Source organism: Marmota monax, unplaced genomic scaffold, assembly GCF_021218885.2.
Source record: "Marmota monax isolate L192 unplaced genomic scaffold, Marmota_monax_Labrador192_F-V1.1 WCK01_AAM20220418_F8-fsc00029, whole genome shotgun sequence".
Lineage (NCBI taxonomy): Eukaryota > Metazoa > Chordata > Mammalia > Rodentia > Sciuridae > Marmota > Marmota monax.
This window is the reverse complement of record NW_026693024.1, coordinates 11,687,158-11,715,114: the sequence shown is the minus strand read 5'-3', so window position 1 is coordinate 11,715,114 and position 27,957 is coordinate 11,687,158. Positions and strand designations below refer to the sequence as shown.

The following is a 27,957-nucleotide window of genomic DNA, read 5'->3' as shown; positions in this document are numbered from 1 at the left end:
CTGTGGAAGTATTAGTGGCCATGCTGATGACTCACACCGTACCCTAGAGTAAGCCCCCATTCTCAAACTCCCCATTTCCTATGGTTCTATTTACATGTCTGCTCAGTACTGTTCCACCTCCAGAGTCCTTGTCTCCCCCTCAAGCCCTCTCTTCTACCCATCCTACATTGGACTCATTTTAATTTCAATCCCTACCCCTTTCTCATCCACCCAGCTCACCAGGGCCTCAAGTTGATTCTTCTTACAGGCAGCCCAAACCCTTGTTGGGCCAAGCCCCAACAAACCCTAATGACCCTACTCTTCAGAGGAGCCCATCATACAAAGCCAGACTGGCAAATCCACTTACTCTTGACAGCTGAGCACTGCTGAAGAAAAATCCCAACCTGGGCCACTGAAATTCATGCTTTCCTATCTCAAATAGGTTCTCAAAAGCATTCCTCAATCTTTTTACTAGTCTGTGATTTTCTCAGTGCTCCTAGTTGGTTATACTGACAAAAATGTGGGACGTGATCTACTGTGAACAGAATATTAAAAAATCTTTAGAGTACTGGATATGAGAAAGCAAAGAGGCTAAACAAGATAAATAATTCAGCCCTAATTTAGGTTCTAAGACAATAATTTCATGGCACTAAGAAATACCACTGCTAACCTATTTTTTCTTAGTTTATTCTAGAGTTTGAAAAACAAGATGAAGTATGAACCATTAGTAAAAATGGCTATTTTGAGATCCCTTCACGTCCAAGGTACCCTTCGTGCTAATTCTTTATTAATGAATACACAACTTGTTTGTTTTCATTTTAATTTATTCTGTGCAGTTTAAAATAAAAGTTAAAACATCATACAAACCACAGAAGCTTTAGATATAGTACTGACCAATTTTTAAACAAAAACCACTGAGATTATTTACGCACATTCCTCATCTTTAGGGTTACATCTTATTGTTTGTACAAAGGTATTGTTAACACACACAGTCTAATTCCTCATATGCTTATTTGTCGAGCAGCAAGATGACAATGCATCATAGCACAAGAGGTTTCCTTTAAGAAACCACAGCAGCAGTATTTGGTGAATGTTATGCATAGAACTGACCCAGAGGTAATGTGAACATTCCTCATCAGAGGGGTAGCAAGGGACACTAACAAATGGAAAATGTAACTTTTTAATATAAAATGTTACTCTTTATGCTTTAAATGTAAAACTCTGAGACACTTTAGAAGCAGACAACACAAGGTGCTTTAACTCCAGACTCCAAAACCGAACACTATTCTATTAGTCGCTAAGAGTCCAGGACCTTTGCGGACTGCTCATTGGCTTTTTAAAGTCAACTTCAAATATATAAGCATTTAGTCTACCAGTCAAAATCTAAGCTACATTGATTACATGTTACATTAAAACGTTATCTACTGAGAAAGACTGAATTTTAAAAAGATTACGTTGTTGACTTCAAAACTGTTATTCTTAAAAGAATGCACTACTTTCAATCTTTCAACTTCTTAAGATGCCATGTTGTGTGAATCCATAACTTTATATCTTTCCATCTTTCAACAAAATATTTTGAAATGGTTCTTAAACCTAATAACATCTAAAGAAATGGGTCGGCATGTCTGTGAAATGGCTGTTCAACACATAACAATGCTTCCCCTAATGAAAATCCAGTGAGTGCATTCTATATTTAACTTGACATAAATATTTCAAACCCATTTTAACAGTGCTATACAAATATTTAGTGTTTTTTGGCATTTAAATCTGAAAGACGCTACCACACAGGCAATTTTCACCAAAAAAAAAAAAAAAAAGTTCAAAAGCAAAAGACTGATCTGGAAATAGTTAGCTAAGAAGGAAATGAAACCAATCTACCTGAGTCCTTGAATTTAGAATCAATCCTCAAAAAGATGGCATACTCCAGAACTATCATTTTGGAGGAGGGTTCAGGTAAAAGTCTACTATTTGTATGTGTTTTTAATGCTCATAACCTTGAAATTAACCACAGGATAGTCCACTTCCCACTGAATGACTCATTTTCAGTGAGACTAAAAATGCAGCTGGGATGCAGTTCTGGTTAAAATTCAGCTACAAAAACAATAAAACAAAACAGGAAAAGAACAGAAACACCATACCACATAAATAATTCTGCATTAATAACTATTTCTCTTCCGTCTCTTAGTGGTCTTAGAAATATGCACTATATTATGTGGGGTGCATGAAAAGAAAGTTTTAAATAAAGGATTAGCCTGCAGATTCTTCATTATTGGCATCAGTAATTTCTCTTCACTCTCCTCCAGTGAGTTATAGCATGGCAAGTATGATCTATTATATGCTCTTAGGTATATTTCTCAAGTAAGTTAAGCAGAACATTTCTTAAAATGCTATAAAACAAGGGAAGCTTGAAGTATTAGTGCCAATAAATAATGCCCAACATATATAGCTTTACACGGATTACATTCCATTAATTTGCAGGTGACTACAGATTTGGGGGTAGGACTGCATCAGCTATCATTCTTTAATACTGACACAAAAGGACACTCATCAGCTACTTAAGTTTTTCAGTAATTATTAACTAAACCTTATATAGCCACCATAAAACACAAACATGAAGAAAGCCAGCATTCAGCATTCTAAAATAAAAAAGTCTAATTTGATATCCTTCCAGCACCAAGATGCTTTCAGGCATTCATTTTTCTTTCTAACTGATGACCATGTGAATGTGATGTTTAGCTGATACATGAAACATTAAAATTAACGCTAGAAACTGTGTCACTGCTCTTTTATGCCCTAGTCATACAGCATCCAATAAGGAAACGAAGACAGAATGACTGTGCTCCTCTCGCAGATGCTCCTCTAGCATCTGCGAGCACACACACAGTTCTGCTCTGTAAATTCCCTTTTAATATGTCCAAAGGTCTACAGTATCAGCAAAGATGTGCTCATCAGGAACACAACATAGTGCAGAGCTAGTCGACTGTGAGGAGACAAACAAAACTGAATGAGCACAAAGAATGAGGTATCAAACATAATTACAAACCTCCATAAATTGGAGGTGATGACTAATTCTGAGAAACAAAGGTGAAAAACAGAAGAACTCAGATTAATAAAACAAACTGGCTTTGCATTTCATTCTTATACAAAGCAGGGAACACTGAACAGTAAGGTTTGTGAATCCATACCTCTCTTCCCCAGTAAACACTCAGTCCAAAGTTCAGTGAAGACAAACATGGATACCTGGCAAGAGTTGTTTTACAGTTACGCAGGTATTTCCACCCGCTATATTTTCAACACCCAGTACCTCTGAGGTCTTGTCACTGGATTATTGTGAAAAAGTAGTTTCTCCACAACACATGACTTAAGCATAAAGTCCTCCCATACAAAGGGAGTGACTAACCCTACTCTTCCTAGAGAATAGTTCTTCCTATTCCTAACTACTCTAAAATCTTGAATAGATTACCCAAAAAATGTATTTCATAGAAGATAACTATTTAACATGAGTCAGTATTAAGTATTCCAATAAATAGATACCATCTTGAAAAGAAAAATAAATTTATAATGACGAGACCATTTTTATTTAATCAGATACCATCAGTTAAGATGCACTGTATTATTACAAAGAAAAACACTACCCTTGAAACTACAACCTGATGCCTTATAGCATAGAAAATATTTTATATTTATTAAAACAGTGCTCTTAAAAGATTTTCGTCATACCAATCTTGTGTGTATGTAAAGAATGTGGGAAATAAACTGGTCAAGTTATAACTATAACTTCATATTCTGAACCCAGCTCTTCTAAATCACTTCTCACGTCACCGTCCTCGCTGTCTGCATTTGCCCACATGACTTGGCCCTTGGCATCTTCAAGAGGACTGGCGATGCAGCATTTCTTGAAAGAATGCTCCACCACTGTCTTCTGTTTAATGTCAGTGGGAAGTTTTGGACAAAACAATGTCTGATGTCTTAATGACAGTCCAGCTCGACGCATGAATCGGTCACACCAGCCTCTTGTTGCTTTAAATTTTGTTTCATCAATTCCGAGGGTTTTGGCAATTTCCCCTGCCTTTGACTGCATTACTTGGCGTGTGATAGGCAATCCTTTAGCACATGCCTCACTGACAAAATGTAGTACAGCTTCATCTACTTGTGGGTATCTTCCTTTCTTAGGTCCCGTAAAACATTTTGTGGTTGCTTTGCAAGAAAATATGGAATTTCGGTCATTCCTCCAACGGCGAATATTTGCTTCGCTAATATCAAATGTTCGCCCCGCTGCTCTGTTTCCATGCTTTTCCGCATATACAATAACCCTGCGTTTCAATGCTGAGTCATAGTGTAATCTTTTTGAAGACATTTTAAAATGCCAATTAAACCTGAAACATTTGATACCAATAATACATGTCAGTTAAGGGGATGCCACTATAAGCTATAAATTCACACATGTACAAGCTAGGATAATTATGTGACTATCCTGGCTGACAGTAATGAGATGCATCCCAATTTCAGACAAGTTAAAACATGAAGAATACATTTTGAATATTAAAATATGCTTTTCAAGCTTGAAATGTTTATGAGATTCACACCAGTGCAAACAAACGAACAAAAAAATCCCAAGAGCCAAGGAATAAGTGTGCTGAGCAGAAAGCTAGCGAAACAAAATATTATCTTTAAGATGAAATTTGCAAAGGTCCAATTTGGTTTTAATTCCCTTTATTACTATATGGCTTACATGTAAATTTTTTGAACTGGATATGAAATCCAAGTATAAATGTTCTTCAGTCATTTAGTATATTTCAAAGCCAAGTCACTAAGACAGAGGCTCACAATTGCCTTTCATTGTTTACTAATAAAGGACCCTGTCTGGGATCAATGGCCTTCATCAGTAGGTGCCCTCCTTTGGCGTGCAGATCTGATTCTGTGTGGAGAGGATGAAGGGTCTTCTTCAGTTTCAGACCCTGAAGGCTCATGATCTCCCTCCTGGGATCCTGTGTCTCCCACTAGTTCCCGTAGAAACTTGAATTTAGATAAAAACAGATGCCACACAAAATACCAACCTAAAGAAAGAAAGAAAACATTAAAAAAATTATTATAATATTAGCAATTGGAACATTAGAGTTAATTGGGAGGTGTAAGACAAAACAATATATAAAAACAAATAAATACATGTAATTATGATATATTCATATAACAAGCATTTATTAAGCACTGATGATATACAAGGCCTAAGGATAAACACTGAGACTATATAGTAATGGCAAAAAGAGTTTCTGCTTTCATGGAATTTAGAACCCAAGCTTGGTGCAGTCACATTAAAATTACGAGATTATGATATCTAAGCAAGAATATTTTACATTAAAATCAATTTTTGGAGAATTTTTTCTGGGGAAAAAGGAATTTATTTGGCAAATGTCTGTAACATTCACATCTCAGAGATACTGACTAAAAGCAAGTATGCATCAACCAGAATAAAGGTGACAAATAGTGGGAATCAACTGTGCTATGGTGAAAATTTCAGTCAAGACCAAGCTATTAAAAGTTTCTAGAAATAATTTTCATAGAAAATTAATAATTTCTTTAATTACGAGACAAAAGAATAAAGTCAGAGAACCAGTTTTAGGTTCAAGATTTTTAAAATACTAATTTAAAAAAACAGCATTTTCATGTCAAAATTGTTAAGGAACAAACATCAGTCAATAAAAATTCAAACAGGATAAAACTTCTAAACCCGGCTTGGTGGCTCTAAGACATTAAGAGCATATAATAAACAAAATTAACCATTATAACAAAGGGTTTTGTGCCGATGTGTTTTCTTGGTGCCTTCTAAACTCGGATACTACCCTGAGCAGCAAAGAACCATAGCATATTCTGTGGAAACAAAGCCCAACTGGCTTTTCTACCCAGAGGTTAAAGGAGGTCAAGACAATGGCCACTTTTAATGTCACAGATTCTAAGAAACTGTGAAAACAAAAATATCTGCTTAACATACACTCCTTAGCACTGAAAGACTAACTCCCAGGATATTTAATCCATTTCTCGGGTTTTTGCTTTCCATAACCGTTTTTGAGCATTTTGTCTGAGTAAAGCACCTAACTTTGTAAAATACTTTAATAATGTTCCAAATTAATGTGCTCTCCCTTCACCCAAAACTCTGCAAAACAGGCACAGTAAATCACTGGAAAGAGCACTGGGAAGGAGTGAGGAGTCTCAATTTACACTGAAGATTCACAAGTTATCTAGGGTTTGGTGCCTGGCATTGAGTATGCATTTTGTAAAAAACTCAGCTAATGTGAGCTACAGTGATCCCTGAGCAGAGGCACCTGAGGTTAACTGTTGTTTTTTTTAGTTATTTCTTCTTCTAGAGATAAAATTCATGTACCATGAAATTCATCCTTTTAAACTGTAAAATCCAGTGGTTTTTAGTATATTCACAAGGATGTGCGTATCACTACTGAACTCCAGAACATTTTTAACAATCCCCCCAAAAGCCCAAAACCCTTTAGCACGCACTCTCTATTCTCTCCTCCCATGGCCCCTGGCAACCACTACTCTACACATGTGGCCATGAACTTGCCTATTCCAAACATGTCACATATATGGAATCATAAATACTTGGCCTTTGCTCACTTTGGCTGTTTTCCAGGTTCCTCTGTACTGTTGCATATGTAAGTACTTCATTTTCTTTTTATTTTCATTTCACCATATGAATATATCATATTTTGTTTAAACTTTTACCAACTGATTGGACATGTGGGTTGTTTCTACTTTTTGGCTGTAATAAAAATTAGTTTCCACTTTTTGGCTACAGTGATTATCTATATACAAGTGTTGGCATGTCTATCCATGCTTGGGTATATATCTAGAATTGGTGGGTCCTATGGTAGGTCTGTATTTTACTGCCTCAGAAATGGCTAAACTGCTTTTCAAAGCAATTGCAGCACTCTGCGCTACCACCAGCAACACCCCCATCCTCACCCACACCTTTTACTGTCCATCTAAACAGTCAACCTAGCAGGTATATTTTGATTTGCATTTTCCTCATAAATAATAATGTTGACCACTTTTTTGTGCTTATTAGCCATTTGCCTAATTTCTTTGGATAAATATCTAGTAGTCACTCATTTTAAAAATTATTAAGTGGTGTTTTTTATGTATTACACAGATGCTTATCAGATATGTTGTATGAATATTTTCTCCCATTCTTTGAGCTATCTTTTTGCTGCCTTGATAATGTCCTCTGAAGCACAAAAGTTCTTGATTTTTGAAGAAGTCTAAGTTATCTCTCTCTTTTATTTAAGTTTTTTTAGCTGATTATGCTTTTGGTGTCCTATATAGGAAACTACTGACTTATCCAAGGTCATGAAGACTTACACCTATGTACTCAAAGAGCTTCATAGTTTCAGCTCTTGAAGCCAGATTTAAAGTTAGGTAGTCAGTGTAGTTAGGTAAATGGGGTATAATATCGAGTGTGAGACCTAAAATGGAGGCCATGTTGAGAATGAATTCCGGGAAAAGTTGAACAAATCTTGGGATGTTAATGAAGTCCAGGAAAAGCCCAAGGCCAGAGCCCATCGAAAGAAGTGATAATGAACAGCCCCCAGCAAACTTGAAGATGCTGACTCAGAAGTCCTTCTGGACCAGATTACTTCTTTGGCCCACCTGTGTCCCACCCCTCGGGCCTTCCCACCTACATTCCATCACTGAAGGAACTATAAAAAGGGGAAACAACCGCACTTCCACGGATTCCACCTCTTGGGTCCCCTTCTTCCTCCGGGAGAAGTCTTTTCTGCTGTCCTTTAATAAACTTCTAATTTCCACTCTGACCTTGCCTCGGCGTGCTTCTCTAGTGTTATTCTTCAACATTGGGGAAGCAAGGACTCACCTGTCAACGGCGGTAACACTCTTACATTTAAGTCTTTGACCCACTGTAGTTAATTTTAGTGTGAGAGGTGAATCCAAATTCATTCTTTTATTTATGGATATCAAGTTGCCCCAGATCATCATTGAAAATATTTTTCACCCAGAACATGGTCTTGACAACTTTGTCAAAAATCAATCACTTAGTAGTTTATTTCTGGAGTCTCAAATCTACTAACTTTGTATGCCTAGCTTTATATCAATACCACACCATCTTGATTACAGTAACTTTGTATTAAGTATTGAAATCAAGTATACACCCACTGTGTTCTTTTTCAAGTTGGTCTTTTGATTATTGAGTCACTTGCATTTACAGGTGAGTCTTAGAATAAGTGTGTCAACTTTTAGGGAAAAGGCAGGAAAAATTTTTATAGGGATTGAACTGAACCTGAAGATTACTCAGGGGACCTACACTGTTTTTGTAATACTTCCCTGTACTCACCCAAATCTTCCCACATTAAACATGCATGGTTTTGATAATCAGGAAAAATAATTAAAAAGTTGATAAATAAGGCTGGGGATATGGCTTAGTGGCAGAGCACTTGCCTCATGCATGTGAGGCACTAGGTTCGATCCTCAGCACCACATAAAAATAAATAAACAAAGATATTGTGCCCATGTATAACTAAAAAAATTTTTTTAAAAAAAAGCTGATAAATAAATAAAAATACTTACATAAACTGATTTTTTAAAATACCTCCTCAATGTCATTAATTGGCCTAAATTAGTAAAGTCAGTTGCTTTCAATAGATACTTAAAAAAAAAAAAAATTTCCAAAGCTCTTTAGTTTTCAGAACATAACTTCAAGTTGTAAGAACTTATTGACAAGATACTGTGTTAAACACATTATAAAAGTGAATGTACTATCAAGAAATTATAAGTTAGCAAAGCAGAAATAAATAGTTCAGTATAATCACCCTTGTTTGTATTAACTGGGATAGAAGCCGATTTGTTTTAGCAAAGACTGAATAATAAAATTATTTTTCAATTAAAAAAAAAAAAGAAATTATAAGTCAGTAAAAGATGATGGTCTTTACTTCATTAAGACCAAAGACTCCAACAGTGTCTACAAGGTAATAAGTGACCATAAAGAAGAATAAGGGAGATGATAAGAAAGGGGAAATCTTTTACTGAAAGGAGATCATGATTGAAGGGCCATCACCACTGGATTTCTAACCATAAAATGTTCTAGTGACCTTGAGATGATTAATATTAGAAAACAAAGTCTCTAGCACAAACATCTACAAAATAAAGAGCTGAGGGTAGTAGCTTCTTCAATTTTTATAAAACACACACCCTCAAATTTTTAAAATCACTGTCAGTAACCAAATAGTATGGAGATTTAATTCCAAGTGAAAATTCTGAAGGCAGTGACAATGGGAAAGACCTCAGGGTCTAGAGAAGCAAATTATACCATGCCCGACCACCACTCTCCTTCCATCCAGGCCTGCTAAACCATGGAGTCTCTATACTTCTATAATTGTTATCCTCAAATCTGGAGATAAGCAAACATTAAAAGTGTGCAATTCTGCCTAGGTTTATGTCCTGTGTGGTTTGCTTGGAAGGATGTGGACAGTGGCACTGTGACAAAAAAAGCATGAGGTAGAAAAATTCCCCTAATAAACGTGAGGAGTAAATCTGCTGGGCAGATGAACAAATAGCCACTGTGGGTTTTTTACAATGACTATTGTAATGATAGGGTGGGGAGGGCAAAGAAGAGATAAATCCTAGTGTTGATAAAGAATGGTACCAGTAGTCACTAAATTGACTAGTTCAACAAGATGTCCTCTGAGGGACTTAACTTTTGACAGAACTATAAAACAACCTGGGACCAGGAGCAGTGGCGCATGCCTGTAATCCCAGCCACCAGGAAGCTGAGACAGGATAGCAAGTTCAAAGCCAGCCTCAGCAAAAGCAAGGTGCTAAGCAACTCAGTGAGACCCTGTCTCTAAATAAAATATAAAATAGGGCTGGGATGTGGCTCAATGGGCAAATGTCCCTGAGTTCAATCCCTGGTTAAAAAAAAACTTAACCTGGGGAGAGATGGAGCAGGGGCTGGGGTGAGGGGACTCTCTAAATCACAGTACCTAGCACTGAAGATGCTTCTACGCACAACAGAGTGTTTATCAAACAATGATACCAGTTTGAATAAAGGATGATACTAAAAATTATAGGTAGTTTGAAGGAAAAGCAACTACCCAAGACATTTTGGGAAAAGAAGCACTATAAACCCCCAATGGGTATACACAGGAAAAGCATGGCTTAGCAAAGAAACTAAGAGAGGCACTATAATGCCAAATAAAACTGCTAAGATACTCAAAGATATGTTAATTAGACAGGAAAATAATAATTGTCTTTAGAAAAATTGGGGATAGAAAAGTTTTGCACATAACACCTAATGGCCAAATTGTTATTTAGTTTAACTGAACTATCTCATCACATATTTCTGGCATATCACATTTCTTGTAGCTAATAGGGCTCTGATCTCTAATATTTTATTTGTGGTAATCTTACAACAAATACAACACAAAGGAGAAAGTCATATACATAGTTCATCTGTTATTCTAGTAAAGCAGCTTTTAATTCAAGTAACAGAAACTCTAAGACTTAGCTAAACCAAAAAATGGCAATAAACTGACATGGGTGTCTCAGAGCCCATGGGAGGAGGCACTCCTACCAGGGATCAGAACTAACGTCACTCTCAGCATTGTTTCTGCACTCTTCTTCATCCTTCTCTATGCTTCTCTTTGCACAATGCCGCTCCTTCCCCATCTTTCTTTCTATGACTTTTTAGCTCATACTCTCAAAACACAGCCTAGAAGATCTGCTCCATTATGTAAAGGATCAGCCCTACCTCCCTCCGGCAGGGCAGGTACTGGGAACAAGCTGTAGGGCCTATCTGAAAGGATGGGAAGTTTTTAAAGACTGGAAGGGTGTGGGTAAGACAGACTGGAGAGAATCCCCAGTAATATGTCTCCTCTATCTTTATTAGGTAATATACTCCTGCAAGACAGTTTCCACTACTAGAGCCACCCAAAACACCCAAGCAGGCAATGCTTTTTTTGCTGAATAAAGCCTAACGAAAACCTTCAATCTTCTTGGAATCTGCCTTAATTCCTTTAAAACTTCCAACACAACATGACCTTTGATGAATATCCACATTGCAAGAGGTACTCTGGAAGGACAACCTGGGGTGGGGAGAAGGTAGCAGGGGATGAGGCCGGGCAGCATATTTTCTCTTTTAGGGAAAAAGAACACCTGTAATGTAAGGCAAGTTTAAAAGCATTATTCCAATGGAATAACTCTAGCTAAAAAGATATGATTACCTATATCTAAAAAGAACAAAGATTATTGCAGTAATTATTAAGAGCAATCAAACTGGCTACTTATCAGAATCTGCTGGAGAGTTTTTAGAAACCATAGAGTCAAAAGGTTCATCCCAGATATCCTATGTCAATCCCCAAGGTTGTGCTTATTATTTTTAAGCTTATTAAGTAATTCTGATGTCACATGTAAGTTTGTAAAAAACAGAAATGAGAGTGAAGAAGAAGCAAGAGTGCTGCTGCTGATCAATTATGGAGACTGGCCGAGGAAAAGGAAAAAAATATACACAGTGAAATGCCTCTAGGGAAGAGACTAAAGCAACAGCTGACCAGAGCGCCTGCCTGAGAAGACTCCACAGGTCACATTAATACTTCCTAGTGAGACATTGTGAGTATATAAAGGGAGCTACATAGAAACTTCCCTGCCATCACTTAGGAATGGGGTGATGTTATAGGAGGACAACAGATCTGGTGTAATGGATGGTGCTATGTTTTAATGTTCCCTCCAAAACTCATGTTCATCTGTTATTTTACCAGTACTAAGAGGTGGTGGGCATCTTTAAGAGGTGATCAGGTCATAAGGGCTCTGCCTTCATGAGTAAATTTACACAATTATCACAGGAGTGGGTTAAGTGTCAGAAAAATGGTTTTGTTAAAAGTTGGGCCCTGTCTTGCCCTGCATTTGCCTGGCCCTCCACCATGTTATGACATGGCACAGAGGCCTTCACCAGATGCCAGCACCATGCTCCTGGACTTTCCAACACCTGAAATGCGAGCCAAACCAACTGCTATTGCTTACAATTCACTCAGTGTGTGGTATTCCATTTAACAGTAGAAAACAGACTAAGGAGGACAGAAGTTGGACATAAAGATGAATGTCTCTGCTCTAAGCAGAACTGTACTGTCTGGTGACTAGAATGGGTTAATGTAAACTTTATGTATTCAGAGCTCATTCTCTTGTATATTATGAATATAAGAAAAAACAAATGGGAAGTTCCCTAATATAAAATGAAGTATCAACCTGTACATATTATTGGTTGCAAGAGTAGCTAATGTACGTAGGTATGTCTTGCAGAGGAAGAGGCTTCATAGACACAGGGGCAGAATCACCAGTTAGGATGTATAATTTATTTACTATAAAACTAGAACAACCTAATTTGGATTCCGAGTCCTAGAGTAACTAACTTCTTCTGGGTATGCATATGTATTTGGGAAGCAGAGGATGAGGAAAGAAAAACCACAAAAACCTAGGCAACCTTTTACTGAAAAGGACTTAATCCTTGTACAGAAGTACAGATCACATAATTCCTCCCACTCAAGCCTGACACACATACACACTAGAAACATCTTATCTACTCTTATTTTATAGACATGTGTCTTACACAGCTGTCCTGGGATTTAGAAAGATTAAGAGGGGAAGGAAGAAAAAAAAAGGGAGGGGTGAGGGAGGGAGGCCTACCTATAGGTACCTATAATCAGAAACTAAGGCTGACTATTAAAACAACTGTCCTTCACAGCATGAAAGGTGAGTTTGTGCCTTGCTCCAGTCTCACACTGATAAGCACTGTAAGTCAGAAAAATTGGCTGGCAATAGAGGGTGTGTATTGTGGGATAATGAAGGACCACTCATTTATGTGTGCTTAGTTATTACTAAGCATTAGGTCAAAAGATAAATTTCATGAAACACTGTGCTTCTACTCAAGATAAGTGTGCTAGCAGCAGAAGGGTAGTAATGATAGATGAACTTGAGTGATGAACCACTGCCACTAATATGCCTGAAACCCATGGGAATAACTGTAATTTCATCTTCAATTATATAGTTCTTGGATCACAAAGTGTTTTTACATTCAACATTTTATTGAATCCTCATAATTTCTCTTAACTTGTTAAGACAGCAACCCCTATTCCCATTTTTTAGATAAGAAAACAAAGGCTCAAAGTAACTTACAGCTATTGAAGAGAGCCAATTTACCTAAGAGAAAGCAACAAATTTTAACAGTGCATATCAGGTTTTTGTGGTGAAGGTATGGCTGAAACACAAGATACAGTTTAAGGAGTAGTATGATTTCACTTATCTGCTACAAACTGAGTGTTTATATTCCCGCAAAATTCACACACTGAACTTAACACACACATTCCCTTTTGTGGGGGTATTGGGATTTTTTTGGTATAATGGCTTAACTTGAACCTAGGGCATATAACCACTCAGCCACATCCCTAATCCCCAGCCCCCCATCTTTTTTTTTTTTTTTTTTTGAGACAGAGCCTAAGTTGTTGAAGCTAGCTTTGAATTTATGAGCCTCCTGCCTCAGCCTCCCAGATTGACAGGATTAGAACCAGCACCACCAAAAAAAAAAAAAAAGTATGAGCCACCATGCCCAGCTCTTCCCCTCTAGAGCAAACTGCACACAGGAGACTACTATCGCTGTGACAGAGAATTTTAAGTATCATTAATATAATTTTAAAATCTTTCAACAATGCTATTTCCTCAATACAAGATCTCTTGGTTGTTTGCTTTAGAACCTCAGGCTTACTTTTCATAAACCACTGTATTAATATTGATTGTCCTCTCCATGAGATGCAAGTTTCTTAAGGAAGGGAAATGTAGGGTTTCCACTGTATTCCCTATGCCTTAAAACCATACTGGCACACAGGTGATTCTTAAAACCAACCAACCTCCATTCTCCCTGTGCTGCCTCACAAAAACTACCCATGAATTTAAAGATTTTTGGATGTCTACCAATTGACCTATTTCAGAGTTCAATGTTAGCTCTGAAGATTCCTACTCTATAATATAGTAGCTAAAATATGGCAAGAACTGGTGGTTTCCTTTCACGAAGATAAGGAACAACCCTATAAATCAGGTTGACCTGAGACGTACAGTACATCCTACTCAAAACACACTGACATTAATATGATGTGAGTTAATTACACTTCAGCAAATAAGAATCATAAATAAGAATCATGTTTAGCAAAGTGGTGCATGCCTATAACCCCAGAAACTCAGGAAGCTGAGGCAGAAGGATGGTAAATTCTATGTTAGCCTCAAGAAACTTAGTGAGACTTTTGTCTCAAGAATTTAAAAAGAGGCCAGGCTCAGTGGCATACACCTGTAATCTCAGCAGCAGGGGAGTCTGGGGCAGGAGGATTTCAAGTTCAAAGCCAGCCTCAACAACTCAATAAGGCCCTAAACTTAGCGAGACCCTGTCTCAAAATTTTAAAAAATATATAAAAAGGGATGGGGATGTGGCTCAGTGGTTAAGCACTCATGGGTTCAATCTTCGGTACAAAAAAAGAAAGAAAGAAAAAAGAATTAAAAAAGAAAAGGGGCTGCGGGTATAGCTCAATGATAGCGTGCCCTGGGTTCAATTCCCAGTACGGGAAAAAAAAAAAAGTGATTATGTGTCAAAATCTTGACATATCTGTTTAAATAACTGGAAGGCCTGAGGTTGAAATGGCTCCAGCACTTGGGTTCCTACATAAGCAAATCAAAACCCAACTTGACATAAACAGCACAACTAGACTTAAGCCTATACAATCAGAAACTACCAACAAGCCTCTGACTAGAAACTTTCTACTTTTTCTACCTTGTTCCATGCACCTTTCTCCCTCATACCATTTGTTGGTAAAACCCCTTTCTATTTGGCGCTGCCTGATTTATGAATCAGTTTGCTCAAACACATTGCTTAAAATGTTAGTGTGCCTAAGTTTATCTTTGAACAGGCCTTTGCAGATTGTTACAAAAACCAGTGAACTAGATGACCTGAAAACTGTTCACACTTTTCTTTGATCAACACATTTTACCTTATTCTACCATTATCTTTGAAATATATATTATTCTAAGCAAAACCATATTAAATTAAGGATATTAAAAGTCTAAAACTAGATTGTCTTTGAAAATCCATTTTCAAACATTAATTCCATATTTATTCACCTGTATTTCAATGTTAGAGAGATTTCAATGTTAGCAGATAAGCAGAAACTGTCAACCTCCATATTCCCAGATTCCACTATCTGTGACTTCACCTATATGCTAAAACTAAAGATTGGGGCATTGCTCAAGCTACGAAGCTAGTAAGTGGCAATGCTGGTGGTGTGATGTGATCACAGTCATAGGTGGCTTGAGTCCAATTCTGTTCACTCTCACTAACCCCTTGATTTTGCTAGGCACAGCAGGAACCTGGGACTGGGTACTCCACCAAGCCTGTTAATTATAGCCTGTGCAAAGTCTGGCAGGCCAGACTGAAGTAGGGTGAGAAACCAAGCCAAACTCTGAAGGGGCTATGCTCCTATCTTCTCCTAGGACTTATGCTGACTGGGTTCTAAGTCTGCCCAAAAACTTCAAATCCCACATACTCTTTACAGTGACAGAGCAGACAGAAGTGACCTCACTGCTGCTGGATCACCCTAGAATCAGAAGGCTTCCATCATTCCCAGCCTCTACTGTTTTGGCCTTAGTTCAAGTTTTTGCCAACACTTCACGTAAACCTACTGAGATAAGAATTTAGGGATACAAGAGGAAAAAAGATACACTGAATCTCTCAAAAGAGACCTGCCCAGGAAGCACTGGAATGCAGGAAGTGTCCATGAACCCTGGAACGCAAAACAAGCAACTTCTGAACAGGAAAACCCAGCCCTCATCTTTCTGCCCATGTCCTTGCCCACGGAGAGCAGCATGATGCAAGGCTGCCGCAGTCTGGCTGGGCACAAATGCCGCAGTCTGGCTGGGCACACAATCACGAGCCACCACACAGCTTGTAGATTCAAACAGCAACTCTTTATTCCCGAACTCACACCAGCCGTCTACAATCACGTTCTGGGGAAATCCACGTTCTCTGCCCAAATCCACGTTCTCTGCCCAAATTCACCTCCACTGGGCTTCTATCTCCAAAATATATTGTCTGAATCCCGTGAGAACTCAAGGGGAACTCAGGCAGCAGGATACGCCCTATTCCCAGCAGGAATAATCTTAAACCTTAAACCTGGAACCTAAACTGGGAACGCCCTAAACACGATTATCTTAAAACCCGGAACACCCTAATCTGCCTTGGTCCTTGAGCAAGGTCACGTACATTCAATGTCACTGCAACATGGGGTACGCTGGCAAGGAAATTGTCATACCTACTTGGCTAATGGCTCCCAGCACAAGGCAATATGCAAGTGCAAGAAAAAGTGATGCAAAACTAAGTAATTCTGCCTGACTCCACCTCTAGTTTAACCCTCTAGCTACTGTCGCTCTGTGAATATTAGAACACAAACCAAGGCACTGCTTCTCACTCAAGACAGCCTGCATTCTCCCTTGAATGTGTACTCCTTGCTTTCCTAAATAAATCTCTGTGCCTCATCTGACTCGTGCTGAAATTCTTTTCCATCAAGTACATCAAGGACCCCATCCTCCTGAGTCGAGGTCTCTCCAAGCCCTCCTCAGGTGATACTAGCAGGTTTCTTTGCTTCTATTCTCCCCCTCCCCACATGTCAACATAACAATGTACAGAATTTTAAATTCCCTGTGAAAAACTCCTACCCAGCTCCCCATTGCCCTTAAAAAAGGATAAACTCTGTAGGTAATAGACATAAAGTACCACAATCCATATACCTCTGGTTCCCATCTATATCCTCATCCTAGCTAATTATTTGAGGACTAAAAATTCATTCATTCATTCAAATATTCATCAGCACATACTATGTTCCAAATGGTATCCTTATTGCAACCTATTTGTCCAATGATAAAATAGAAAAAATTGAAAGCATGTTGCCCAATGAATGAGAATGAATTGGGAAGGTAAAATAATCAGGTTTTGTTTTAGGTGAAGATTCTGAGATCTGAGACAACCAGAAGGAAGAACAGCAGCCTGGGTATTAGGTATTGTTGGGTTGTGTACTGGAGTTATCTATTGTGAGAATATCTTCCCTAGTAGAGTATAAAGTCCTCGAGAGCAGAGATCATGCTTTGGACATCCATGACCACTAACTACCCCAAGCAAATGTACATAAAAGTTCAGTAACTGTATTTTACTAAATAATATAAGGGCTATTCATCTTGAAGCAATCCTAGCTTGTACCACACTGAAGACTTATAAAGAGAATTTTAATAATGATAATGTCTAAGGAATTTTTCATTCTTTAAACAGCTAAGGGGCTAATGTAACAGTCATCCACTTTATGCTTTGAATATATCCCTTGTTGCTCTAAAACTGACATGTTTTTTCTCCTCCCTGGCCTTATCCCTGACCTTCTCCTCCCCAATCTTCTCTTTGGTTTTCTCCTTCCTCATCTCTGCTCCCTAATCTCAGAAAACAGGATTCCTCTGAATCACCTCTTAAAAACCCCCTGTTCCCTGATGGGCAGAATCACAACCTTTGGGACAGGAGTCTCGTGTTTCCTTTTTTTTTTCCCCCCTTGCAAAGCAATAAAACTTCTTCCTTTTTCTCAAAACCGTGTCCTCATTTTTAGACTGGCATTGGGGACAAGGACTAAGCTCATTACTTACTACTATGTAATGTGCCAGGCAATATTCTAGATTCTAGGGATAGAGTAGTAAACAAACCAGAGAGGTCACTGATTTCATCGAGTTTACACTCTAAGTGGTAGTGTTAAATAAAAATTACAGGAGGCCACTGTTTTGGACTAACCTCCTGTATAGACCAGGCTAAAAATCAAAATGGAGTCACTCAGGTTAAAGTTCCATGTCACTGAGCTGAAACTGCTTATCTGACCTTCCAACAAATCAGGATTAAGTAGAGAACAGCCAAATGTCTCAAACAGGCCAGTTTCAATTGGCATGATAATGAAGTTCCTTGTGCCTTAATCCTTACACAAGAAAAGTAACCTGAAGTAACCTGATGTTAACCAATCAGTTATTTTTCTATTGTTCTGTCCTACTGGTCCCCCACCTTGCAAGAAAAATAACTTTGAAATGACAAATCTACTATTTGTTCTTTTATGTCTTTCTATGTCTTTTATGTCTTCTAGCATGGCCCATCAGAACTTATTCTATTTTATAAATTGAAGTGCTGCCTCATTCTAGAATCAAAAATAAAGCTGATCAAGATCTGATAGGTCTTCCAGAGGGAGATGCGGTTGTGGGTGCAGCAGCTCTGTCCCATCAGCCCTATTTCAAGTCCCACTGCTCTGCTCGTTCTCCCTGAAAAACAATGCAGTCAGGAAGCCACGCCACAGTCATGGTTTTTTAGATACCAGAAAGACACCCATGAAACCAGAGGCTGTGTTTCACTGAATCAGAATTACCTAACCAGCCTGAGAAGTGTGTATTGACTTGATTAGAGGTGGCAAGGTTAAAAGAGCCTAAGAGTAAAAGGACCAATGCCAACCAAGACTTTGAAAAACACTACACCTTGTGTGAAGGTTCTAAGACATAATCATTTCCAGGTGAGAAGCCATAGCCACTCCTAGGCTCACAGTCCTGAGTCTGTTAAGCAGATTATTTCTAATAGTGCTGGGTCAAGAGTCAAGGCCAAAGTCACCAGTGCTGGTACCTAAACCAAACTTTTTTAATAAATTATCTGTTGTTTAAAAAAAAGCGATAGAAGAAAAATTCTGAGATGCTCTAAATTTAATCACAAAAGGGTAAGAGGGTGAAGAGGGAAAAGTCTATGGGTTGAAACCAATTAGACTATTAGACTGTTCTATTCCTGAAAGAATGTTAAAACTCTGACTTACAGCCCCCAGCATCCATCTTCCATCTCCCCTCCTATAGCCTCCTGCTTACATATAAAATTTCCAAACTCCTCTCCCCAAACAATCCAGAAGCAACAAGTACTCTCCTTATGGACCATCCTTCTGTTCCAAAATGGTCTGTGCTTTGTGTTATCCTGCCTCTTCTACCTATAGCCAATAGAAGTTCACAGTAAACAATGTATGGTTTCCTTCCCACATTTTCATTATAAAAATGCTTTTGGTTCTTAAATCCAGTGAACACATTTATAATTGTTATCTAACCCTGTTGCTGGTAGCTGCAGAACTTGCCCTAGGACCTTGTCCTTTTCCAGTTAATATCTATAACAGCTCAAAAAACCCTTTCATTTCAGAGAACTCTTAGTCTCCAGAGTTTGGGTTCAACAGTTCATTAAACTGAATTGTCACACTGTTGTCCTCTGACACAGGAAAAAGACTCATGAAATAACTCATTTCTGAAAGTGCAAAATGCTCTGAAAACGAAGAGTAAAAGAGAAAAAGAGTGTTTGGATGGGCTACCATAAGTAGTCAGGGAAAGTCTCTGAGATGACATTTAATATGAAACCTGAATGATGAGAAACCAGTCCTATGAAAAGCCTGAGGAAGAGAAAACAAATGTCCTGCAAAAGGCACAAAGCTGGCCCATCCTTGAATGTTGAGTAGTAGTGAGAATGGAGAGAGATCAGAGAGGTAGATAGGGGTGGGCTGCAACAGACAGACCTGGGTTGTCCCCAGTAAGAAACTTGGAGTATTTCAAAGGAATGGTAAATCACTAGAGGATGGGTTGTAAAAGCAAGGAATCATCTTTTCCCCCCACTTTTCAATTGGGACATTATAGTTATACACAATGATGAAATTTATTGTTACATATTCATATGTGCACAAAATATAACAATATAATTTGGCCAATATCATTTCTCAGTATTTCCCCTTTCCAAGGAGGGACATTTTTAAAAGATTACTCTGAGGACAAGTGACAACTGGTCTAGCAAAGCAGAGGAAACAAATATCTGAATGGCAGAAGATAGCAGTTGAAGCCAAACACAAGGAAAAACCTCACAAAAGGCTGGAAGGAAGAGCAACAAAGGAGTGGTGGAAAGTCTACTCACAACAGTGCACTCTTACAATACCCAAGTACGAAACGAGAGAACTCCTTTCTGGAGAATACCCACAAAGAACCTCCAGATACTAACAACGGGGTAAAACTCTACAGAACAGACTGTCACTGCCCAGCCACCCTGCTCTTAGCCAGGAGCTGACTGAGAAATCATCATCATCCTCTATTACCTCACCCTTAAATATGAACAGAGAGCAGACCACTAGCCAGGTTCAGAAAAACCCCCACAAGAAGAGCCCAGGCCCCATTTAGTGTGTGCACACCTGTAATCCCACTTAATCCAGAGTCTGTGGGGCAGGAGGATCACAAGTTTGAGGTCAGCCTGGGCAACTTGGCAAGATCCTGTCTCAATAAAATACAAAGGGCTGGGATGTACCTTAGTGATAGAGTCCTTGCCTAGCAAGCATAAGGCTCTGGTTCAATCACCAGTACCACAAAAAAAAAAAAAAAAAAAAGGAAAAGGAGCCTAAAGCAAATAAGCAGAAAGAAACATAGGGGAAATAAAGTCAATACAGGAAGAACAACACTTTATCAAAATAATATATTACATATATAAAACTATTATGTTTTGGAAGATAAGACTGAATGCAGACATGTAATAAAATAATAAAAACATTCTATAAAAGGGGAATCAGAACAAAAAAAGCTCTGATATTAAAAACTGTATAGCTAACACTAAAATTCAATACAATCAATAGAAGATAAAATCCAAAACATCTCTAGAAAGAAGGATGGCAGTAAGAAAGAAAATAGAAGACAAAAATTAAAAATTAAAGAATGAGCCCAAGAGGTTCCACTCCAAGTAACAGAAGTGTTAGGGGGAAAACACACACATACAAAATAGCCTAGAGAAAATTATCAAAGGGCTAGTAGAAATATTTCCAGAAATGAAAAGCAAACTCTGAATTAAAAGGATCCAGCAAAATGAAAGGGACACATACCAAGATGTATCATACTGACATTTCAGAATGTCAAAGATAAGAAGACTATTCAAAAACATCTAGAAAGATGTCCTATAAAGACAAAGAAACAGGTTGAACTGAATCTCTCAAAATCAAACCTAGAAGCTAGAAATCAATGGAGTAATAATTCTAAAATTCTAAATGAAAATTATTTACAACCCCAGTCTATTGATCAAGAGTAAAAAATAAAAAAAGACATTTAAAAGTACGTGTTAACTCAAAAAACTATTTTCCCTGTATTCTTTCTTAGAGTTACTACAAAACATGCTCCAACAAGAACGTAAACGATGCCATGAATCCAGAAAATGTACAGAACAGGGTAGCAGAGAAAATTCAGCTTCCCATATGAGAATGACAGCTGCTGGGAAGAAAGAAGGGCCCTGGGACTGGGAGGGGAAAGAAGGGGAAGAGCAATTTATTTAAACATATGAGAAATATTACTCACAAGCATGTGTTAAGGATTATAAAACACTAGAAGGGGGATCTAATAACAATGGAAACATACAAAAAATACTAAGTAAATTTAAAAGGCAATTGTCAACTTCAAGAAACATGAAGAACCAAAGAAGAAACTATATGTGGTCACATTATACCATTTGACCAGCAGGGAATAATAATTACATAGTCCAAATATAAATTCTGACTATTAAGTTAGCCAAAAATTGTGTTATTAATGGCAAGAAGGTGGGGGGAGACTCTACCTTAACAATGTCTAAAATTGCAAAACCAGAGATAGCAATGAATATGTTATATATAAATACAGAATTAAATAACCAGGAATGCAGTGAATCTAAAGGTTAAAAGGAACTATTTTCTTGATCGTATACTACTGACTTTTGAAACTGTATTTCTTCTATTAAAATCTGATTAAACATTTTCTTATTAAAAAACTGTCTGTAGGAGGCTGAGGCAGGATCGCGAGTTCAAAGCCAACCTCAGCAACAGGGAGACACTAAGCAATTCAGTGAGACCCTGTATCTAAATAAAATACAAAATAGGGCTGGAGATGTGGCTTAGTGGTTCAGTGCCCAGGTTCAATCTTCCATACAAAAAAAAAAAAGAAAAGAAAAGAAACTGGCGCTGGGCACACACACACACACACACACACACACGTCTTTAATCCCAGCAGCTGGGGAGGATGAGGCAGTTTTGTGAGTTCAAAGCCAGCTTCAGCAATTCAGCATGGCCCTTAACAACTTAGCAAGACGCTGTATCTAAATAAAATATTAAAAAAGGGCTGGGGATGTGGCTCAGTGGTTAGTAGTTAAGCACCCCTGGGTTCAATCCCCAGTAACAACAACAAAAAATTCTAGCTAGTATGTGGTAAGTGATTCAGAAAGAAAAGATGGACTGGAAAAAACACTAGTAAGGAAATTAAAGCAGCCAAAGACAATGGTGATGATGGTGATGACGGTGATGAAGGCATCGGTGGTGGCTGCACTGACAATAGAAAACAGAACATATGGGGCTGGGGATGTGGCTCAAGCGGTGGTGCGCTCGCCTGGCATGCGTGCGGCCCGGGTTCGATCCTCAGCACCACATACAAAACAAAGATGTTGTGTCCGCCGAAAACTAAAAATTAAATATTAAAAAAAAAAAAAATTCTCTCTCTCTCTCTCTCTCTAAAAAAAAAAAAACAGAACATATTTCATATTTCTTTTCAGGGAAATAAAACAGAAAACTTGCACAGGGGGTTGATGTGCATGGAAGGGGGAGTAAAGGAAAGGGTTAAACCAAGGATGATACCTAAGTTCTTGGCTTGGCCCACAGAGTGAAATACGGAATTCTTTAAATGGGTAAAACTGGGGAAGGAACAGGTGATAGGAATCAGAAGTCCTGTTTTAGATGTATTAAATTTGAGATGCTTATTAGATCTCCAGTGAGACTAGAACAAAAGTCTAATGCAAAAGCTGGGGACTCAAAGAGGAAATCAAAGTTGGAGGCGTAAATTTTGGACTCATTTGCTACATCTGGTATGTAAGTCAGTAGGAATGAATAAGGTAGCTTAGGGAGAGAATAAGTAGAAAACAGAAATATATTTGTACATTATAGAAACATAGCACAAAAAATAAAAATAGCAAGCATTCCATGGAGCAAGAGCAAGTACTAGCCCATACACTACTTCAAAGAGAAACATAGATGGTGGTTAAATGTATATACAAACCAACTGACACTTGTAATTGATGTACTTAGGAAAATATGGAGAATAATATAATTCATTATGAATTGTGGTAAAAAGAGAAAAAGTTAAGAAATTCTAGGGGATGAGAAGATGGGGAATGGAAGGAAGAACACCATGAAAGAAGAGTATATATATACATAAAAAAAAGAAAGAAAGAAAGAAATGCTTGTGAGAGAATGCTCAGTTTTATAGAGTGAGTATAACAGGTCACGTTCAATTAGGATTGATAAACAACTACCGACCTGGTAACATGGCAGCCATTTTTTACTGAACTTGGCAAGGGAGCTCATTGTATAATGGGGGTGGAAAACATTTTAGACATGAATGAGAGGTGAGAATAAAGAAACCACCAATACAGACAGAAGAAAAGCCTTCCCAGGAACCTGAAATTTGAAAAATCAAGAATTTGCTATATAAAAGAGCCTATAAGAATTCTAAAACAAACTCTGCTATAATTCCTTGTAGCAGATCCAATCATGTTTCCAGTGCCTAGGAGGCACTGAACACTCAGTTTGCAGACGAATGAAATTAGAAATCAAGAGACCCAGCCCCCCAAAGCAAAAGTTTTTAATCTGTACTCTATGTTTGGGTTTAAGAAAGGGAAGCCACAAGAATGTAGAAATCAACAGGGGAAATGTAACAGCGATCCATTTCATGCCTTCAGTGTAGCCCTTGCTGCTCCACCACTGCAACTTAATTTTAAAATGGACATGTTTCTTCTCTTCCCCTCTCCCTAATCTCCCCTCCCTAATCTCAGAGGGAACAGGATTACCTTTCTTTCCCATTTTAGGCAGTTATCTGTCCTTGAGCACACACCCACCATAGGATCCAAGTAATCTGGACTTTGGGAATGGCCAGAAGATCTCAGAAATTACTATCTCCCAAGTTAACAAGTGTATTACAACTTCAACCAAGAACACAGTTAATGTAGCCTCCACCTCTTTAAAAGCCCCTAATCCCATTGATGGGCAGAATCACAGCCTCTGGGAAAGGAGTTCCTGTGCTTCTCAAAGTAGTAAACCTTCTTTTTCCTTTTTCTCAAAAAAAAAAAAAAAAAAAAAAAAAATCATGAAATCTCTGAACTAGAAAAGTCTTGGTACAACTTTCTAAAAAAGTAAGTGTTCATAAATAACATTCATCAGACTCTCAAAAGGGCTTGTGACCACCAGAAAGGTAGCAACTGTTTTAAGGACATCCACCTCAACTATCCAACTGCTCCCTCACCTTCCAGCCAGTGCTAAAGACATGGTGCTTATTATAGACTGAAATGTGTCCCCTCTGTTGCCAAATTCACATATTAAATCCTAACTTCCAATGTGACTATATTTGGAGATAAGGTCTTTAAAGAGGTAAATTAGGTTATATGAAGTCATAAGGTTGAGGATCCTAATTCAAAGAATGTTGTCCTTTATAAAAGATTAGGGACACAAACACAGAAGACAGACCATGTGAAGACACAGGGAGAAGGTCATAAACAAACCAAGCAGTGAACCCTCAGAAGAAAATCAATCCTGCTGACACCCTGATCCCAGATTTCTGGCCTCTTGAACAGTGAGAATTGATTGATTAAGCCACCCAGTCTCTGGTATTTTGCTACAGCGGCCCTAGCAAACTAATACAGTGCCCCAATTTCTCAAGGATGGCCTGGTCCTTCTCTCCTCTCCTAAGTCCCAACCCCATTCTGGTCATCATTAGGTCTTCTACCCCATTAGGTCTCCAAAAAAGTGTTTGAATTACTTTTTCATAAAGCTATCAGTTCTTGACCAATCCAATCAAATAAGGTGTTATATACCTCACCACTCTTATTCTGTGTTTCCTGAAGCTAAAAGTAAGAAACTTTTAGAAAAATGAATAAATAGATGCTGACAAATGGCAAAGCAAATAGAAACTCTGATGCCTCACAGTAAGTTTGGCAAAAATTCTATTCAAGGTGTGGTGTGGTTTGTATGCCACATCCCTATGTCCAGGTAACTTGCATGTTCAAATCAAAAGGGATAACGTACATTCCTCCTTCACCACAGCCAAATAAATCACAAGAATCTGGTTTTTCCTACTTTAAGAACCTTAAACATCTTCAATTAGCCTAAAAGGCAGACATTACAAACAGAACTTTGAGAGACACTTCAATTGTTTTATATCCTCAGAAAAGAAAAGATGCAAGTTAAAAATTTTAGCTCTGATATCATAGGAGGAAAAAAATTAGGGCTGGGGGTATATAGCTCAGTGGTAGAGTGTGTGCTTATTATTTATAAAGGCCTTGGATTTCGCCCTCAACACCATCAAAATCGATTTTAAATATACATACAAGTGTATAAATAGAAAGATATATGCACAAAGGCACAGATATCTTTTCCAAGCATAGCTCTAATACCCTTAACTGTGTAATGAAAAAGCTTTGTAGGATTTATTGTGAATTCTGACTAATTATTGCATCAACTGGAACCCCTACTTTAATCTTTAAATATAAATAAACTCACATCTACTTGAAATACTTTGCAAATTTTCACAATTGCCCAGCCTCTTTGCTGAGACCTATGATTACCAATTACTGCGTATAAAGAAATTAAAAAAAAAAAAAAAAAAAGATCAAAACTACTCTTAACACTGCCATGGGAAGAAAGTTTAACGTTCTCTCATTCCAAGAAGGAACATACCCAAAACAGTACCACTACTTCAGGACGAAGGGTTAGGTTACCTGACCCTGGAAGTTTAATATAGCTGTTGTTTTTAAGTTCTGCCTGTTCTCAACATTTCTGGAATTTAGCTGAAGCATGAACACGAAGTAAACAATTTCACGTGCGCTGAAAACCTAAGTATGTCCCAATCCTGATTAAATGAAAGTAGTGAACCCTCTCTGTCATTAGGGTCAGAACCTGTAGAGGACAAGGACAGAGTAACCGATCGCTTCCCCTGGAAAACAGGCCACATGGTCAAAATCTGGGCAGTCGGTGGCAGGAAGGGCAACCCCGGGCAGCCACCAGGGGTGAAGCAGCATCTGGTTCAACCTGCACCGGAGATGCCCAGCCTGCAGCCCGTCGTCGCCGTCCCAGGGATGCCCGCGGGCCTGCCACGGGCGGGGGCACGGCCCCGCGCCCCCGTGGGGAGAGAAGGGGGTGCCGACGCTGTCCAGCTGTCGGTCCACGCCTTTCTCGCGAGCTGGCTCTTTCCCAACGAGACCCGACCCGAGAGCCGGCAGCCCGAGTCACACCGGTGCGCGGAACTACCCCCGCGGCGGCCGCCGCACTCACCGCACACCATCAGCAGCAGGACGATCAGCAGCGTCGCCACGAACACCAGCAGCGTCAGCCCGACGTTGTGCCACATCTTGGGCGGAGGGTAGTCGCCTCAAGGCGGCGGGCGCGGCGGCGGCAGCGGACAGGCGCGAGCGGGCTTCAGTGGCGGGCGCCGGGCGCGGCGAAGCGCCGGGGCGGCATGGGCGGCGTGCGCCCCTCGGCAGCGCCCCCAGGGGGCGGGGCGGCGCGGCGCGGAGGCGGGCACCGCGGCGCGGCCGTCCACCGACCCTCCTTCTCGCCCGCGCGGGCGGGGCGTAGGAGGGAGCTGGGCCTCGGGGCGCCGTTACCCCCTCTTCGCTCCGGGAAGCCCGGGACCGCGACGCCCGAAGACCCCGGTGGCAGCCGGATGCGCTTCCATGGCAGACGCCGAGTGTCTGAGGAGAGGGGGTGAGCACGGAGACACGCAGCGGCCACAAGGCCCAGGTTGTCGCCCGCCCGAGGATCCCAGGGCCCCCAGGGACGCCAGATGTCAACGACTCCCGGCGGCTGCCGCAGCGGCTTCTCGGCCCCTGGCCCCCTCCCTCTGCCGCAGCTCATCACCAAGCGCCCCCTCCGCTCGCCTCCGCCAGGACGCGAGGGCTTCTGGGAGGTGTAGTACGAAGCCCGGCGGAGGCTGGAGTGAGCTGTCCTGCTAGGACTACAACTCCCAGAAAGCATCGCAACCAGGCTTCGCTTCCCTCTCCAGCAGGCTCCTCCGCCCTGGGTCTTTCTCCGGCCGCCACCTCTGTCTGCGAACTGCGAGCGGGTGTTCTCGGAATCCGAGTGCTTGGCTGCCCGCTCCTGCGCTGTCCTGGGGCGCCTGAGGGACTTCAGTCATTACTCCACGGACTAAGTCGTTTGTTTTAAGTTTGCAGAGGGAGGAAAGGGTAGGCGACTGCCTGAAAAACTGGTTGCACTTGAACCCAGCCTTATTGCGAAGATTGGATACTTCGGACGTTAGAGGAAGCACTCTGGTCTCTGGAGGGAGGGAACGGAGTCAGCTTCCCCCAGCAACAGATGTTGTGTTCTGTTTTTCATAGGTAATGTATTTCAGAAATTCCCTGCGGGTGACTTAGGATATCTGCTGTACCCTAATTCACCTGCCTGAGTTGGAAGTTTGATTCTTCTGAAACCAAGTGACTTATGACCCACAGCTGAAGGCTGCCGCGCTGAATTGAACATATTTGTATGAAAACACTTTAATAACCTCAAACACACTACTTAAAACCTTTCTACTCTGCCACAAATTTCTGTTCCCTCTCTTCTATTTCCAAAAGCAAAGTCTAAGCAGCAATCCCTAAATTTAATAAGAATATCGTAGACATTTATGGCTGACTTATTTTGTGAGCTGGGTTCTGTAAGGAGCAGCATTGTGAACAAATACTGTATATGAAAATACATTAAAGGATGATTATTTGTTTTGCAAATAATCTAATATAGAATTACTGTGAAGAATGAACCCAGTACAGTTAAGTGGTAGTTGGTGGGGGGGGGGGGGTCAATTTATGCT

General features: G+C 39.5%; 1 protein-coding gene across 1 annotated transcript; it reads right to left on the bottom strand.

The window, feature by feature from the left end:
- Positions 1-782: 782 nt before the first annotated feature.
- On the bottom strand, positions 783-26,600 carry Smim13 (small integral membrane protein 13). Its single transcript, XM_046453516.2, has 2 exons — positions 26,424-26,600; positions 783-5,036 (listed from the first exon to the last, which is right to left on the bottom strand). The coding sequence occupies exons 1-2, from the start codon at positions 26,497-26,499 to the stop codon at positions 4,849-4,851; spliced, it is 264 nt and encodes an 87-aa protein (XP_046309472.1). The 5' UTR covers positions 26,500-26,600; the 3' UTR covers positions 783-4,848.
- Between the last annotated feature and the right edge of the window lie 1,357 nt (positions 26,601-27,957).

Bases quoted from the DNA above. Each gene is read 5' to 3' on its own strand.
- Smim13 (XM_046453516.2), bottom strand. From the start codon at position 26,499: ATGTGGCACAACGTCGGGCTGACGCTGCTGGTGTTCGTGGCGACGCTG. The intron at 5,037-26,423 runs GTGAGTGCGGCG...TTCTTTCTTTAG, and splicing joins CCTGCTGCTGATGGTGTGCG to GTTGGTATTTTGTGTGGCAT.